At 36.2% G+C, this 13,976-nt stretch overlaps 1 protein-coding gene across 2 annotated transcripts in view; it reads right to left on the reverse strand.

Annotated features, from left to right (window-relative positions):
- The window catches only part of LOC139981688 (membrane-associated phosphatidylinositol transfer protein 2-like), a 104,583-nt gene that overhangs the window by 64,033 nt on the left and 26,574 nt on the right, over nt 1–13,976 (reverse strand). For both annotated transcript variants that reach the window (XM_071994286.1, XM_071994285.1), the window contains exon 3: nt 2,293–2,505. In XM_071994286.1, coding sequence (XP_071850387.1) covers nt 2,293–2,370 — 78 coding nt within the window. In that variant the 5' untranslated portion in view covers nt 2,371–2,505. The remainder of the gene's footprint in view (nt 1–2,292; nt 2,506–13,976) is intronic.

Below are 13,976 nucleotides of genomic sequence, written 5' to 3' on the forward strand. Positions count from 1 at the left end.
GAAATTTTACGACCAAAACAGCATATGCAAACAGCTGCCTGCATCTTAAACACATGTTATACACATGTAATCTATTATATATATACTGATATATATATATTGATATTAAGCCGAGGCGGAAAGTGGGCGGGCAAGTAGGAGGAAGAACTGTCAACGCTCGGCACAGACCGGGCAGCTGTATGCACGATTTAGTTACCTGCTCATAAAAACAAATCAAGTCTACATAAATCATATCACATCACGTTAATATCATCTACAATTACATTGTCATTTCATAAACAATCATTTCGCAATGGTAAGAGTTCACTGAAAAGTACTGAATGTACACCCCACTAATGTACATACGTTCTCCAGGGATACTTGACTCTTGTTCCAAAAGCAAAACAATAAAATACACCCACACATGCAGAGAGCTTCATTGATTCAAATACCATTAAAGTTGTTAAAAGATATCTTTAGGGAAGAAAAAAGAAAACACCATTATTAGTTTTGAATTCAAAACATAATACATTACGGATATCAGAGGCATTAACTGGCAATTCGTGTATTTTTAAGTCACAGTTTTCAATCCGTTTTCAATATAAATTACGGTACCCTTCACATGTACAGTATGTACAGAATATGATTTGTCCTTCACATGTACAGTTTATATGTGTTGGTATATCCTTCATATGTATAGTATACAGTATATGTGTTATATAAACAGTATATCCTTCTCATATATAGTATATGTTTTATGTACAGTATATCCTTCATATGTACAGTATATGTGTTTTATCCTTCATATGTACAGCAGATGAATGCCCAGCACAAATAGTATTTTGAAATATTTCCGACTGGCACTATTTTTTATGATTAATTTCACAAATTTTACCATTACCAAATTATGGGTGAATAATTGCCACCGAAGTTAGCTTCAGAATAGGACAGAAAAAAGATTGCACCATTTGCCATCTAAGCATACTTCATTGCAAAAATGTTCCAAAGGGGGGGGGGGAGGGCACCCACACCCCTTAGATTCCTTCCCGCGGACCTGGATCACACTGAAATCCGCCCGGCACTCAAATATTCCTGAGCACATCCCTGTATATATATCCTTCACACACGTACAGCATATGTTTTATATATTAATAAATATCTCGGCAGATATTTGAGCCAAGTTTCAGGATTGGAAACCTATACTCTCCAAATTAGACCATGGCATTTCTGTTTATCTATATATATACATATATGTATGTATATATAGATCTATAGATATATATAGATTTATGTAGATATCACACACGGAGCAAACATTGCAGCCTGCCAAACGATATCGTATTCTCAAACAAGGAAAAACAGCAGAGTTATATACTGTTTGTATGTCGGCTGGATGGATTAAAGCACGGGATTGTGAACATTGAGTGGAGATTCACTTAAGAGGATGAAAGATCTAGTTGCCAGTGTAAGATGCCAGTGTACTATATCACTGGAATATATATACGCAAATTAGTTCAGCCATCTGGGCCCCACAACCCAGGATCTCCCATGCAGATTGAGAAACTATCCACTAGATCTCCACCAATCAGAATTGATGAAAATTTGCTCCCATTGGACTATGGACATTTTTTAGCAATATCTTTATATATAGCAACAAATATGGTCAAATATTGTCTATCCACTGCAGATCTAGACATGATTCGTATAATCCTGGGAACTGTTTTAAGGGAATTTCCGCTCCATCAGCTGTTACATCTTAAAGTACATATTATCATATATATCAAATGTGCAGAGTGGATGGGGGGGGGGGTTAACATCTCTAATATCACTTTTAAACATTAATTGCATTTTTTTCTTTCAATTTAGATGAATCTGTAAAACAGAGTTCACTTGGTAGTGCTCATCTCTATATCATTTATTTTAGTTATGTTTTTGTCACATTTTTACTTTGTTCCCTCTTACCTGTCTCCAATCTACTTATGCACTTTCACATCTAGCTTTGGTAAAACTATTAAAAATATAATTAATTACCAGTGGTAATATAACATGTATACCCCTTTCCCCTCCCCCCCATCCCACATCTAGGACACCACCTCCTTCCAGATAAACCATTCAGACGGCATCCTTCATGTTCTTAGCATAATAGGTTGACAGGTAGACAGGAAAGTGAACGGAGAAAGGTAACAAGAGGAACGTGACGTATATCCTTCACGTTCGTTCAAGCAAACCAAATCAAGTCGCTCATTTTTTTTTTCTCTTTTCTCAGATCCCCTTGCGCAATTTTCTGCGTAAAGCGAAGTGGACGTATCTTACCTGGATCATGTAGAGCTGAGCAATCCTGTACTCCTCCACTCTGAATGGCAGTGGGATCCGATACTCTTTGATCAGCATTTTTTCAGATCTTTGTCGGTGATTTCCCTTAGATCAAAATACACTCTACCGCTGAAACCGACCGGAACTGTCATTCGTGTTTCATCTTGAGGAAAAACTGTAGTTGAGAGATTTTTCACCAAAGAATCCTGTGTCCTAAAGAAGAAAAAGAAGACGTAGAAGGGTTAAAGAAATAGCGAGAATAAATGTCAACATGAGATATGTATTATAGTAAAACTACATCTAAGGATGACTTAGAAATAACCTATAAATTTCGTAAACCACATTAGCCAACTGTGAGGAGATTTAAACATACTGTACCTATAGGTGACGAAACAATTTCTAAACGTTGGCAGAAGTATTTGCCCAACACTTAGCCGAGAGGTTTGGGTAATATCTTACCCGTTTTCTTTTTTTGCGACCCATCTGCAGTATACTTACCTACTTACCCATCTACTTAGTAACCTACTGAATTTGGTAACTATTTTAGCACTGCACTTGGACCCTTTGCACTCCTACCCCCTCCCCCACATACCCCTACCCCCTCCCCCATACCATAACCAAGACATTATCCACATATTTACATTCTTCTCCTTATGGATCTACTACCATACAGAAGTTCACCTTGTACAGTAATAGCTACGTACATATTCACAGAAACTTACAAATAAATCTGCAGACAGTTTGATCGCTGGTGTCCAGTTTTTTGCTTTTTTTGGTAGCTTTTCACCAAAATTTTATAGTACATTATCTATGCTCACATGACCCACTGAATCCATGCATGCCTAATTTCTCTACTTTCGCAGTGTTAAATGAGTACATATGTTCGGTATACTAGTTCAGACTTCTATGCAGAGCTGGATATCGCCAAACATTTGGTTCCAGTTAAAAGTTTGATTGTCAAGCCATCTTTATCGCTTGGGGCTAAACTCCTATATACAATCATATCTAGAATAGATGGTTATATATGTATATATACAGAAAAACAATCAAAATACAATAGAACGGGTCAAACTGGAATTACGACCAAAATTGTGACGTCAGAGATCCACGGTACGGTAAATGTCAGTGCATAATTCTACCTAAAAGAAAACCAATCCAGGAAGTCCTTAACAGGAGGGCAGAAAGGGGTCATTTAGTTCTCTTCCTCGTTACAGAGAAACTGCCATTGTCAATAAATTAGTCAATTTACAACGATGTCCTGGTGCATGTAGAGAAAGTAGACAGACATGGAAAGGAAAAGCAGGGGGGTAGGAGGGGGCAAGGGTGAAGCTGAGGAATATACCATTTTGATTCTTTTAAGAAATACAAAAGTTGTTTGGATGGGATTTCTTCATTAGATTTTAAATTGTTAATTTGTTTGTGTGTTACTAAAATAATGGAAAGACATGTCTGTTATATGTCATTATGGTTAACTATGTGCCTCACAATTTTCTTGTGCTTTTCCTTTTCACAGTTTGGTTGCCGTGAAATGGACATTACAAATGATAAAGTTCACCTACAAGTATTACTAGCAGTCAAAGTAATGAGCTAAAAGCTTCCTGAAATTGCAAGAATCAGACCTGCAAGAAGTAGAATTCTGGTAATAAATCAGGTTACAAACCTTTATATTAGGAAAACACCTTTTCAGCTCAGTTACTTTTCTAATGGCAGTGATGTATGTTGCCAGATGCAAAATTATATAAAAATGTTATTAAAAACCATCGAGTATCACTGATTCACTGACATATATAGATGAAAAATTCTTCATAATTTTTTTTTATTATTATTTTATATATTATAACAGACATATTTATTATTTTATATATATATTATTATTTTATAATTAATTTATTTCAGATAATTTATTTATAAATTAATAATAAAAAATTCTTCATATATATTCCAATTTATTTGAGGGTCAAAACTGTGTCGCAAACTAAAAGAAGGGAACCTATCATTGCTATATATCCTTTTTATCTGTTAGCATTGAAATTTATATAAGGTCAAAGAATCTGCTCACAGGGGGGCAGGGGAGGGGGGTGGGATGAGGGGGGAGCACTAATACAAATTAAAACACTAAATGGACCCACAGATCAAAGTAAATTTCTTGGGACGAGAGATTAAGTCTTTACAGTATTATTGTATTACGTTATTTTAAAGGACACAATATTAACCCAACTATTACATGGGGGAGTTCATTGTTCACCATAAAGCTGGCCTCTATCATACATAATCTAGAGGGCGACAGATGGGTTTCCGTCTACTTGAAATGGATACCCATGGTACACTCAACAGTATTAACACTATATGCATGTGCACTTAGTACATTACTGTACCTGCTGTAATGAAGAAAGTATATACATCACATTGTGAGGTCATCTTCATACAGAAAATTTGCCCCAACCATGCATATACCTCCCATTCCAATTGTTTCCATTCCTCTTGTACAGTACCTAATTCCCCACCTCCTCTCTTCTTATAAACACCACAACTTCCCCTGAACCACTTTTGAATAAATTTAAAAAAAAAGAAACCTGATAATTAAAGTAGCAATAATTTCCCATGTCTCGTTTTTAATAACGATACACACAGCATCTTCAAATTTGGCCAAATAATGTAATATCCATCGAGGTATTCGAGGACACCTATTTTATTTGCTTGAGACGTCGCCCTTCATACATATACATCGCCTCCATGATCAGCGTGACGAACAATCTTTGTCCCTTTTCTTTGTTTTCATTCCAATGATGCTTTGAGATTTTGCAGTCTAACGTACAGCATCTCGACTTGAAATCAAGGGCGACGTATGGAATCGATACTTTCACTGTGAGCAATGCCCTACTTATATATATCGAGACTACGAAAGTAGAGGAAAGACGTTGTACTGCCCGACCCGTTAAAAATGAAAATATTGATCTTGAGAATTTACACAGTGGATTGAATGAAGCTTGTTTTTTCGTTTTATTATGCCTTCAGTGGAACGTGATAGTATAATATATATACTGTAGCTCTATAGATGCCTTTATTTGAAACCCCAGATATAATGACTTCAGTGTGGTACATGTTAAAAAACCTTACGACGCATTCTGTATCGTTTCAAAGGATCAGCAAAATACGACATAGAGAACCTACTTCCCGGCTCTGAAGTTCTCTTTCTTTATTGTTTACTGCTTGATCGTATAAACACAAACGCCAGTTAGTCATAAACCTCCATCAAGACAGGAATGTAATAAATTAATGCAACTGGTTTAGTCTGGTTATAGGTTGGATAAAACTAGTCGATTAAACATTGTATTTAATATAGGCCTGTGGTGTGGTGTACAATGCAGGTATGCATGAGGTATGATCAGTTCCAAACAACTTTCTATCCTTATACCTGTCTCCACACAAAACATGCACGCCACTTTCCCATATATAGTGCCATTTCTGCATTAACATTTTCAACATGTTAGCAATGACTCCTCCTCCCCCTCCCCCTCCTTGGGGACAGATAACTGCATATATGTCTCTTGCTTAAATAACTTTTAGTACTGTCACTGACAATGAAATTGCAAAATAATAAAAATGTAATTTACCATACTCTGGAAAACAGACATTTATGAGAACTTTTAAGTTGAATGAAAACATTAAGGTCAAGTTTTGAGAGACTTAATTCCGTCAGCACATCAAATGTCCATGAGGGTTCACCAGGGGTGACATTTTAAAAAAAGTTTAAAATTTATAAACCAGGTAGAAAAAATATATAGAAAAGAAGTTAGGGTGCATGCATCTAAAACAAATATTTCCAATTTAATTCGAATTTTAAGACAGTAGGTCCTGTCAAATAACAAAATCCTTGACACATACACAAAATACTATATAACAAAAACACAAATTCTACAGAATTATTACGACTCTTGGTATAAACATGATCTGAGAGTTTCTGTCAATTTTTTTAACCAATGCTGTGGCCGTGTGGATAAAGGTGGTGGCATTTGAAGCAATGAGGCTATACTCAATCGGGAGGTTCCGGGTTCGATCCCCGGCCGGGTCATAGTAAGGTCGGTTTTTCATCCAAGAAGAACCTACGGTTTTCCCATCTGAAATGACTTTCTAAATTGAAAAGATTCCAAATTTGAGTTGAAAAAATGTTGAATTGGAAGCCAACCGACGTTTAAGTTGTAATCCATAACCCCGTGCGGGCTTCTCCCACAATTGTGGTCGCTTAAGCGTCACAAAAATATGTAAGATTATTTTATTACTATTATTCTTTGAATTCCTAGTGTTTTCAAATTCGTAGTTCAACTACTATTTGTAACTCAATAGATCATGCCTTCTGCGTAGTTACAGGAAGGTGTCTTATTTGAAATGAGATGATCGGAAATTGGACATACCCAAGTTTGACAATAATATCAGAAGTACAGTATCAAGTTAAATTTAAAACCTACAAGAGCAATGTGTCAATTTTTATTTCCTTTCCTTTTTTGCCATAAGTTGACAGAATTACCAACAGTTAGAATGTTTACCAACTGTTGGATTTGTTCGCCAAAATTTGAGAGTGAGACCCTCTCCCACCCTTCCCCCCCCCCCCCCTCCACCACCCTTTCTGCCATGTACCTGGCCATGATACACAAACACTGCAAAAACAAGATCTATCTATATATAGTTGTACTGAATGTTGTACTTGGTGTGGCCATGCATGTATACTATTCATTAACTCAGGTAACTATCCCAACCAGCAACAGTAAATACACCTGCTTAAAGCAGCTAATGGTATAAATTTGTTTACGTTGGTCACACATTTCTACCAGTGTATGACCAAATTTGTTAAAGTAAGTCACCAATTTCTACCAGTGTATGACAAAATTTGTTAAAGTTGGTCACTAATTTCTACCAGTGTATGACCAAAAATTTGTTAAAGTTAGTCACAAATTTCCTCCAGTGTCGACCAAATCTATCAAAGGAAATTGATCACCTAAGACTTTATCCCAAAATTTTACAGGTTCAGATATTTACCATTGACAAGCTTACCTGCCTGCTCACAACCTCAGCACTCATATTGTTCTACCATGTCTAGAGTAAACTGGTAACTGTTTTATCAACACTGTGCACCCCTCTATGACCAGGAGCCCCATCCATCAGTGACCTCCTCCCTTCACATTCAACCACCCAAACTGCTTGTATCATCTTTTTTTCGACTCACCCAGGATATTTTTTTCTGTCAAAAGGGAAATATCAAATTTATCAACTTTGGACATCTTCGATGATCATTTGTCAGCATATTGATTTGAGTAACAAATTTAACTATGTATTAAATTAATGATATCATTTTATTCTCAAACTCTTTTTTTTCCCACCCATGAAAACCATTTTTTCATGTCAGTGTTAACCACATTCCAAAAGGAAATCAGAAATTATTCAATACTTTGTTGACTTCCTTTTCAGAATTTGAAACAAAGCTCTGGTACGGAGAGTTTTTAATATTTTAAATTGCACTTATGAAAAAGTTTACTAGTACGTCCAAAATCAATGCAAAATCATTTGCTTTAACAAACACATTACTTACAGTACTTAAAGAATGGTTTATACTGTAGACAATAAACAAACTGACTTGTAATTTGATATTTCCATGAAATTTTGAAGGTAGTACTTTAAGAGGGAAGTAAATGCAGTTTAAAATAAGATAAGAACTACCACAATCTTGAATGTGCAGTAGTGTGTGAATATCTATATATATCAATATATATATATATGTATAAATATATACCTGGGAGGCCTGGGTATATATCTATATATATATATATTGATATATATACCCCGAGAGGCCCGGGTATATACAGTACATATATATATATATATATATATATATATATATATATATATATATATATATATATATATATATATATATATATATATATATATAGATATATACCCGGGAGGCCCGGGTTCGAATCCCGGTGGAGGCTGGAAGTTTATTCACTGTTCTTGATTTTCCAACTCATTACGATTTTCATTTATATATATATATATGTGTGTAGTGAAAACGTAATGAGAAAGAAAATCCAGAACAGTGAAAAAACTTCCAGCCTCCACTGGGATTCGAACCCGGGCCTCCAGCTCTGTACGCGGACACCCTAACCATCTAGGCTATGGACGCTGATTGTATGTCCAGAGGTTCGAAACTGGTAAGGAAGGTCGTAATTTCACTGTAGGCATTTGTCACCTGTATCGAAGAATACTAGTTCTGTTTTTGGTGACATATTTTGCTTACTCTAAAGATCCAACATATGTGTGCATATATATGTGTATGTTTATGTATATGCATGTTGTTTTTTTTTTGGGGGGGGGGTTTCTGTTAACGTACCTGTAGATATATGCCAGCTTGTTTCTTACTGTACAGTTTTAAGTAACAATTTTTTAAGAATTACTGTGATTTTAGAGCTCTTAAAATCACAATCCTGTTCTATCATTGGGTAGTAGAATGAGTGGGGAATGGTCATCAACCATTCAATCATCTTTAATCCAATATGAATTTACAGAAAATCTATACAAAGGATACAAAAAAAATTACAAAAAAAGAATTTAAAAAAATCAGAAGTGATGGTTCAAACAGGCGGTACAGTTTTAATAGGTTGACCAATTCACTCTATAGGCATGGTAGAGCGATTTAACTCACAAAACTCACCTGTCCCCGAGCAGTCTACAAAATTGTCAGCACTTTACCATCTCACTTTAACGGTCAAACAAATAAACTCATAGATAAATATAAAGTGCTGTCATCGAATCAACCGATTTTGAAGGGTACAGTACCGTACAGAAATTATTAGCTTTTCCAAAGATTGCTCCAGATGTAAATTTTTCCAGGTCAATGCTCACATTCTCATTAAAATCTATGAATCGTGAACTGTGACAACGCTGTACCTCAAAACAGCTTTCAAGGTTGAAACTGTTTAACCTTCATTTGTTTGTGCCGTGTACAGCATGGTTCACATGATAGCTTTAAGCTAAAGTCACTTTTAATATACTGTGCTTACGTTTGGCAGCCTGTTTACTTGCCTTTTAAAGATTAGCTCAAGGTGTCAAAAGAAGAAAAAAAGATTAAAATAATACTGGTACTAAAGCACTCTTCTACCAATACCTTAGGTACCAAGCAAGTATGATATCCCTTCTCTCAATCTTGTACTTCATCAAGGCGGTTCCATTAAACAGCGACGCAAACATGGACATATAATTTGTCATAAATGAAAGAAAACGGTAAAAAGCTAAGCGTCATCTTAAGTTCATGTTGCCACCCTACCATCAAGCTGGATACATAATATACAACCGCTTACAAAATACCTCCCCAGATAGAAACAAAAGAGACAAAACAAGGCGTTTGTTTGTTGAGGATGTTTGCTTTTCAAGAACAACAAGACAAGCTAAATAAATTTCTCATCCATCAGCTGGTACTTAAAGCAGCTTATACACTCACTGTGGAATTCTGTGGGAATAAGCTCTGATTTCTATCAAGTTTGCAATTTTGACAATGCTGGGGTTTGGCATAAATTTGGAAATGGCCATGTATGGCATATGTGCCATCGGTGGGCTAGCAATTTATAGGACAGTGAATATCAGAGAAAAGCCAGATCCATACTGTACATTTTTGTACATATACAAAGTTGATAATTTAGGATCCAAATACATAATTAATATTATTATCTCTTCATTATAACCTTAATTCCTTTTTCTTCACATGTACATGTACCCTGCCATGTTGACTTTTGGTTTGCGTTCCACTATAATAATGCTGTACTGTATACAGAATAGTATGGAATGCCAAACAGGCCACAACTAATTACAATGATAACATTAAAGTACAAGATGATGATGATGGTGTTGGTGATGGTGTTGGTTGTGATGATGGTGGTGGTGGTGGTGGTGATGGTGATGATGACGGTGATGGTGTTCGTGATGGTGATGGTGGTGATGATGGTGATGATGGTGGTGATGATGGTGATGATGGTGGTGGTGATGGTGGTGATGATGGTGTGATGATGGTGATGCTGATGATGATGGTGATGGTGAAGATGGTGGTGGTGGTGGTGATGGTGGTGGTGATAATGGTGTAGATGGTGATGGTGATGATGATGAAGGTGATGATGATGGTGGTGGTGATGACAACGACAATGATGATGATGATATAAAAGTATACAATGATAACAGGAAGGTCAGTGACCTTAGAAGAGGCCATTAATTGGAGGCGCAATATTAGAATGTTACCAGCTTTTAGGCTAAATTTTGCACAGGTAAGGGAGACAGGTAAGTGAGGACTAAATTAAATAAGGTAATTATGTAAACTCACAATGATAATGGAAAATAAGTGACGATAATATAGAAAACTGATATGAGCTGATAATGTACTAGCAGTGTTAGCTCAGTGGTTAACGCTGGTGCCTTTCAATCGTAAGGTCCCGAGTTTGAGTCACTCCTAGATTGATGTATGTCGTCCATTTACCTGAGTTGTTGACAATTGACAATTAAAAGTCATGGACGTTAAATATGAATCTAAGAGACTGACTTCGGTCAGTTTGCGGCTTTGATAATTGCCAATGATGGCTTCTTCGCGAGTTCCTGCTAGCAGGAGGATCTAAAATACATACATACATATATACATTGTGGCTCTTTTAATGTTCAACAAAGAGTTATCACATGTTCATTAGCCTCTTGGCATGATGCCAGAACACTGTACTGTTGAAGAAACACGGAAAACAATGATTTTAAGTCATTGTGTACCTGTTCATCATCATTGCGTACTTTTATATCATCATTGTGCAATTTATCATCTGTCCTTAATTTTGGCATTCCACTCTGTATTTAATATATATCCTGATGAGATCATTTCAAGTGGGCATTCTTCTTTAAATGGGCAACTTTAGGTGATCAATTAGCTATGTTTTGTATCTTTGGTTACATCGTGAATACTGAACTTAACTGTCATAAGTGAGTCATGAATGCTCTCATAAAGACAAATCATGGACTTGTCAAGGAAAGTGATTAAAACCTTCCTTAATGGCTGCATTAATTGAGCAAAATTACTAACGGTTTTCAACTTATAAAAGCATGAATCCAAGGAAGGAAATGAATTTGTTCAAGTCAATGCATGACCAGCGTCGTACTTCAAGTCACTAAAATTTCAATACTAAAGATCAAAACTTCCCCAAAAACAAGTGACAAATGTTTTATAGTCATCAATAATAGATTTATCTATCATGCAATTTATCAAAAATTGATTGAGGTGCAATTACTCTTACAAATGAGTCATAATGCTAAAGTTACCGTGAAATGAACAACAAGAAAGTGGGGGGGGGGGTGATGGGGGGATAGCATTCTACAGAAACCTGGATCAGGTAATTATTGCACATCCTTTATATACAAGTAGCAGTTGTGGGCTCAAAACTAATAAATACATCACGAGCCACAGTGAAATTTACTAAAACATTGATGAGGATTGGTTCAACCTCAAGGAATACATTAGGAGCATGAACGACCAAATTGTTGGTAAACATGTCCCAAAAGTTGGTTTTTGGGGCAATTTACCAGTCTTACCCTCCGAACTATATATTCAATCTATCAAGCCTACAAAACTTGGAAACAATTCAACACTGTATATCCCATTGACTTACAAACTAGGATAGTTAAAAATTAGTCCAAGATTAAAACAATTGTGTCCCACAAAGATTCCACTAAATTACCTGGTTTGGATATTTAACAAGAGCCCAAGGGCACTGTGGTTCCTTGCTTGGGGTATATGACAATACACATAATATTATCAAGCAAGATTGGGCTCAAATAGTCCAAGTAATTGTGGTCCTACATGTTCCCATAAAGTAACCAACACTATAGCCAACACTTTTGTGATCACAAAATGTGATCGGATTTTTTATCAAAAGGCACTTTTGAGATCTAAATATGGCGTCGAAAATGTAAGAAATATAAGAGACCTACAAGCGTGTCAACAGATATGATAACAATGGTGACCTCAGATGACATGACCTTTAAGTTTCAAAATGTTCCACCACCCCATTCACAACTTGTCCCAAAATATCAACCATGTCACACCTTGGCATTGAGATTTAATTGCATTAAATGTCAAAAAATTAACTTTTGAACTTGTATGTAACTTCACACACAAAGGTCACCCGGAGGTCAACCAATTGACATTTTTGATCGGTGAGACCTAAATAGAGCATGACTGTAAAAATTCAAACATTTTTTCTTTGCCCATTTTCTCCCCCCATAATAGTACTTTTTTAACATTAGCTGACCTTTGGTGACCTTGGATCACATGACTGTTAAGTTTGAAAATATTCCCCTATACCATTTGCAACTTGTCCAAAAAAATCAACCTTGTCACACCTTGGCACTGGGAGTTATTGCATTAAATGTGTGAAAATTAACTTTGACCTCAAATAACTTCGCACACGAAGGTCAAATGGGGGTCAACCCATTGACATTTATGATCAGAAGGTACCTTTAACATCTGAAAATAGCATCGAAACTGTAAAAATCCACAAAACACGAAAAGGTCACCAGAGGTCAAATTGAGGTCAAGGGTCACCCAGATGCGGGTCGACAATTGGATTACATTGAAGCAACTCCCAACCCTAACGGACAATTTGTTCTCAAGTTGTCGCAAAAACACTAGTTTTTTATCATTAATTGACCTTTGGTGACCTTGTATCACATGACCGTTAAGTTTGAAAATATTCCCCTATACCATTTGCAACTACTCCAAAAATATCAACCTTGTCACACCTTGGAACTGGGAGTTATTGCATTAAATGTCTGAAAATTAACTTTGACCCCATATAACTTCGCACACGAAGGTCACACAGGGGTCAACCTATTGACATTTATGATCAGAAGGTACCTTTGACATCTGAAAATAGCATCGAAACTGTAAAAGATCCACAAAACACGAAAAGGTCACCAGAGGTCAAATTGAGGTCAAGGGTCACCCAGATGCGGGTCGACAATTGGATTTCATTGAAGCAACTCCCAACTCTAACGGACAATTTGTTCTCAAGTTATCTCAAAAATACTAGTTTTTTATCATTAATTGACCTTTGGTGACCTTGTATCACATAACCGTTAAGTTTGAAAATATTCCCCTATACCATTTGCAACTACTCCAAAAATATCAACCTTGTCACACCTTGGAACTGGGAGTTATTACATTAAATGTCTGAAAATTAACTTTGACCTCATATAACTTCGCACACGAAGGTCACACGGGGGTCAACACATTGACATTTATGATCAGAAGTTACCTTTAACATCTGAAAATAGCATCGAAACTGTAAAAATTCACAAAACACTAAAAAGGTCACCAGAGGTCAAATTGAGGTCAAGGGTCACCCAAATGCGGGTCGACCATTGGATTACATTGAAGCAACTCCCAACCCTAACGGACAATTTGTTCTCAAGTTATCGCAAAAAATACTAGTTTTTTATCATTAATTGACCTTTGGTGACCTCGGATCACATGGCCGTTAAGTTTGAAAATATTCCCCTATACCATTTGCAACTTGTCTCAAAATATCAACTGTGTAACACCTTGGCACTGGGAGTTATTACACTAAATGTCTGAAAATTAACTTTGACCTCATATAACTTAACATACA

The sequence above is a fragment of the Apostichopus japonicus genome, chromosome 15 (assembly GCF_037975245.1).
Source record: "Apostichopus japonicus isolate 1M-3 chromosome 15, ASM3797524v1, whole genome shotgun sequence".
NCBI lineage: Eukaryota > Metazoa > Echinodermata > Holothuroidea > Aspidochirotida > Stichopodidae > Apostichopus > Apostichopus japonicus.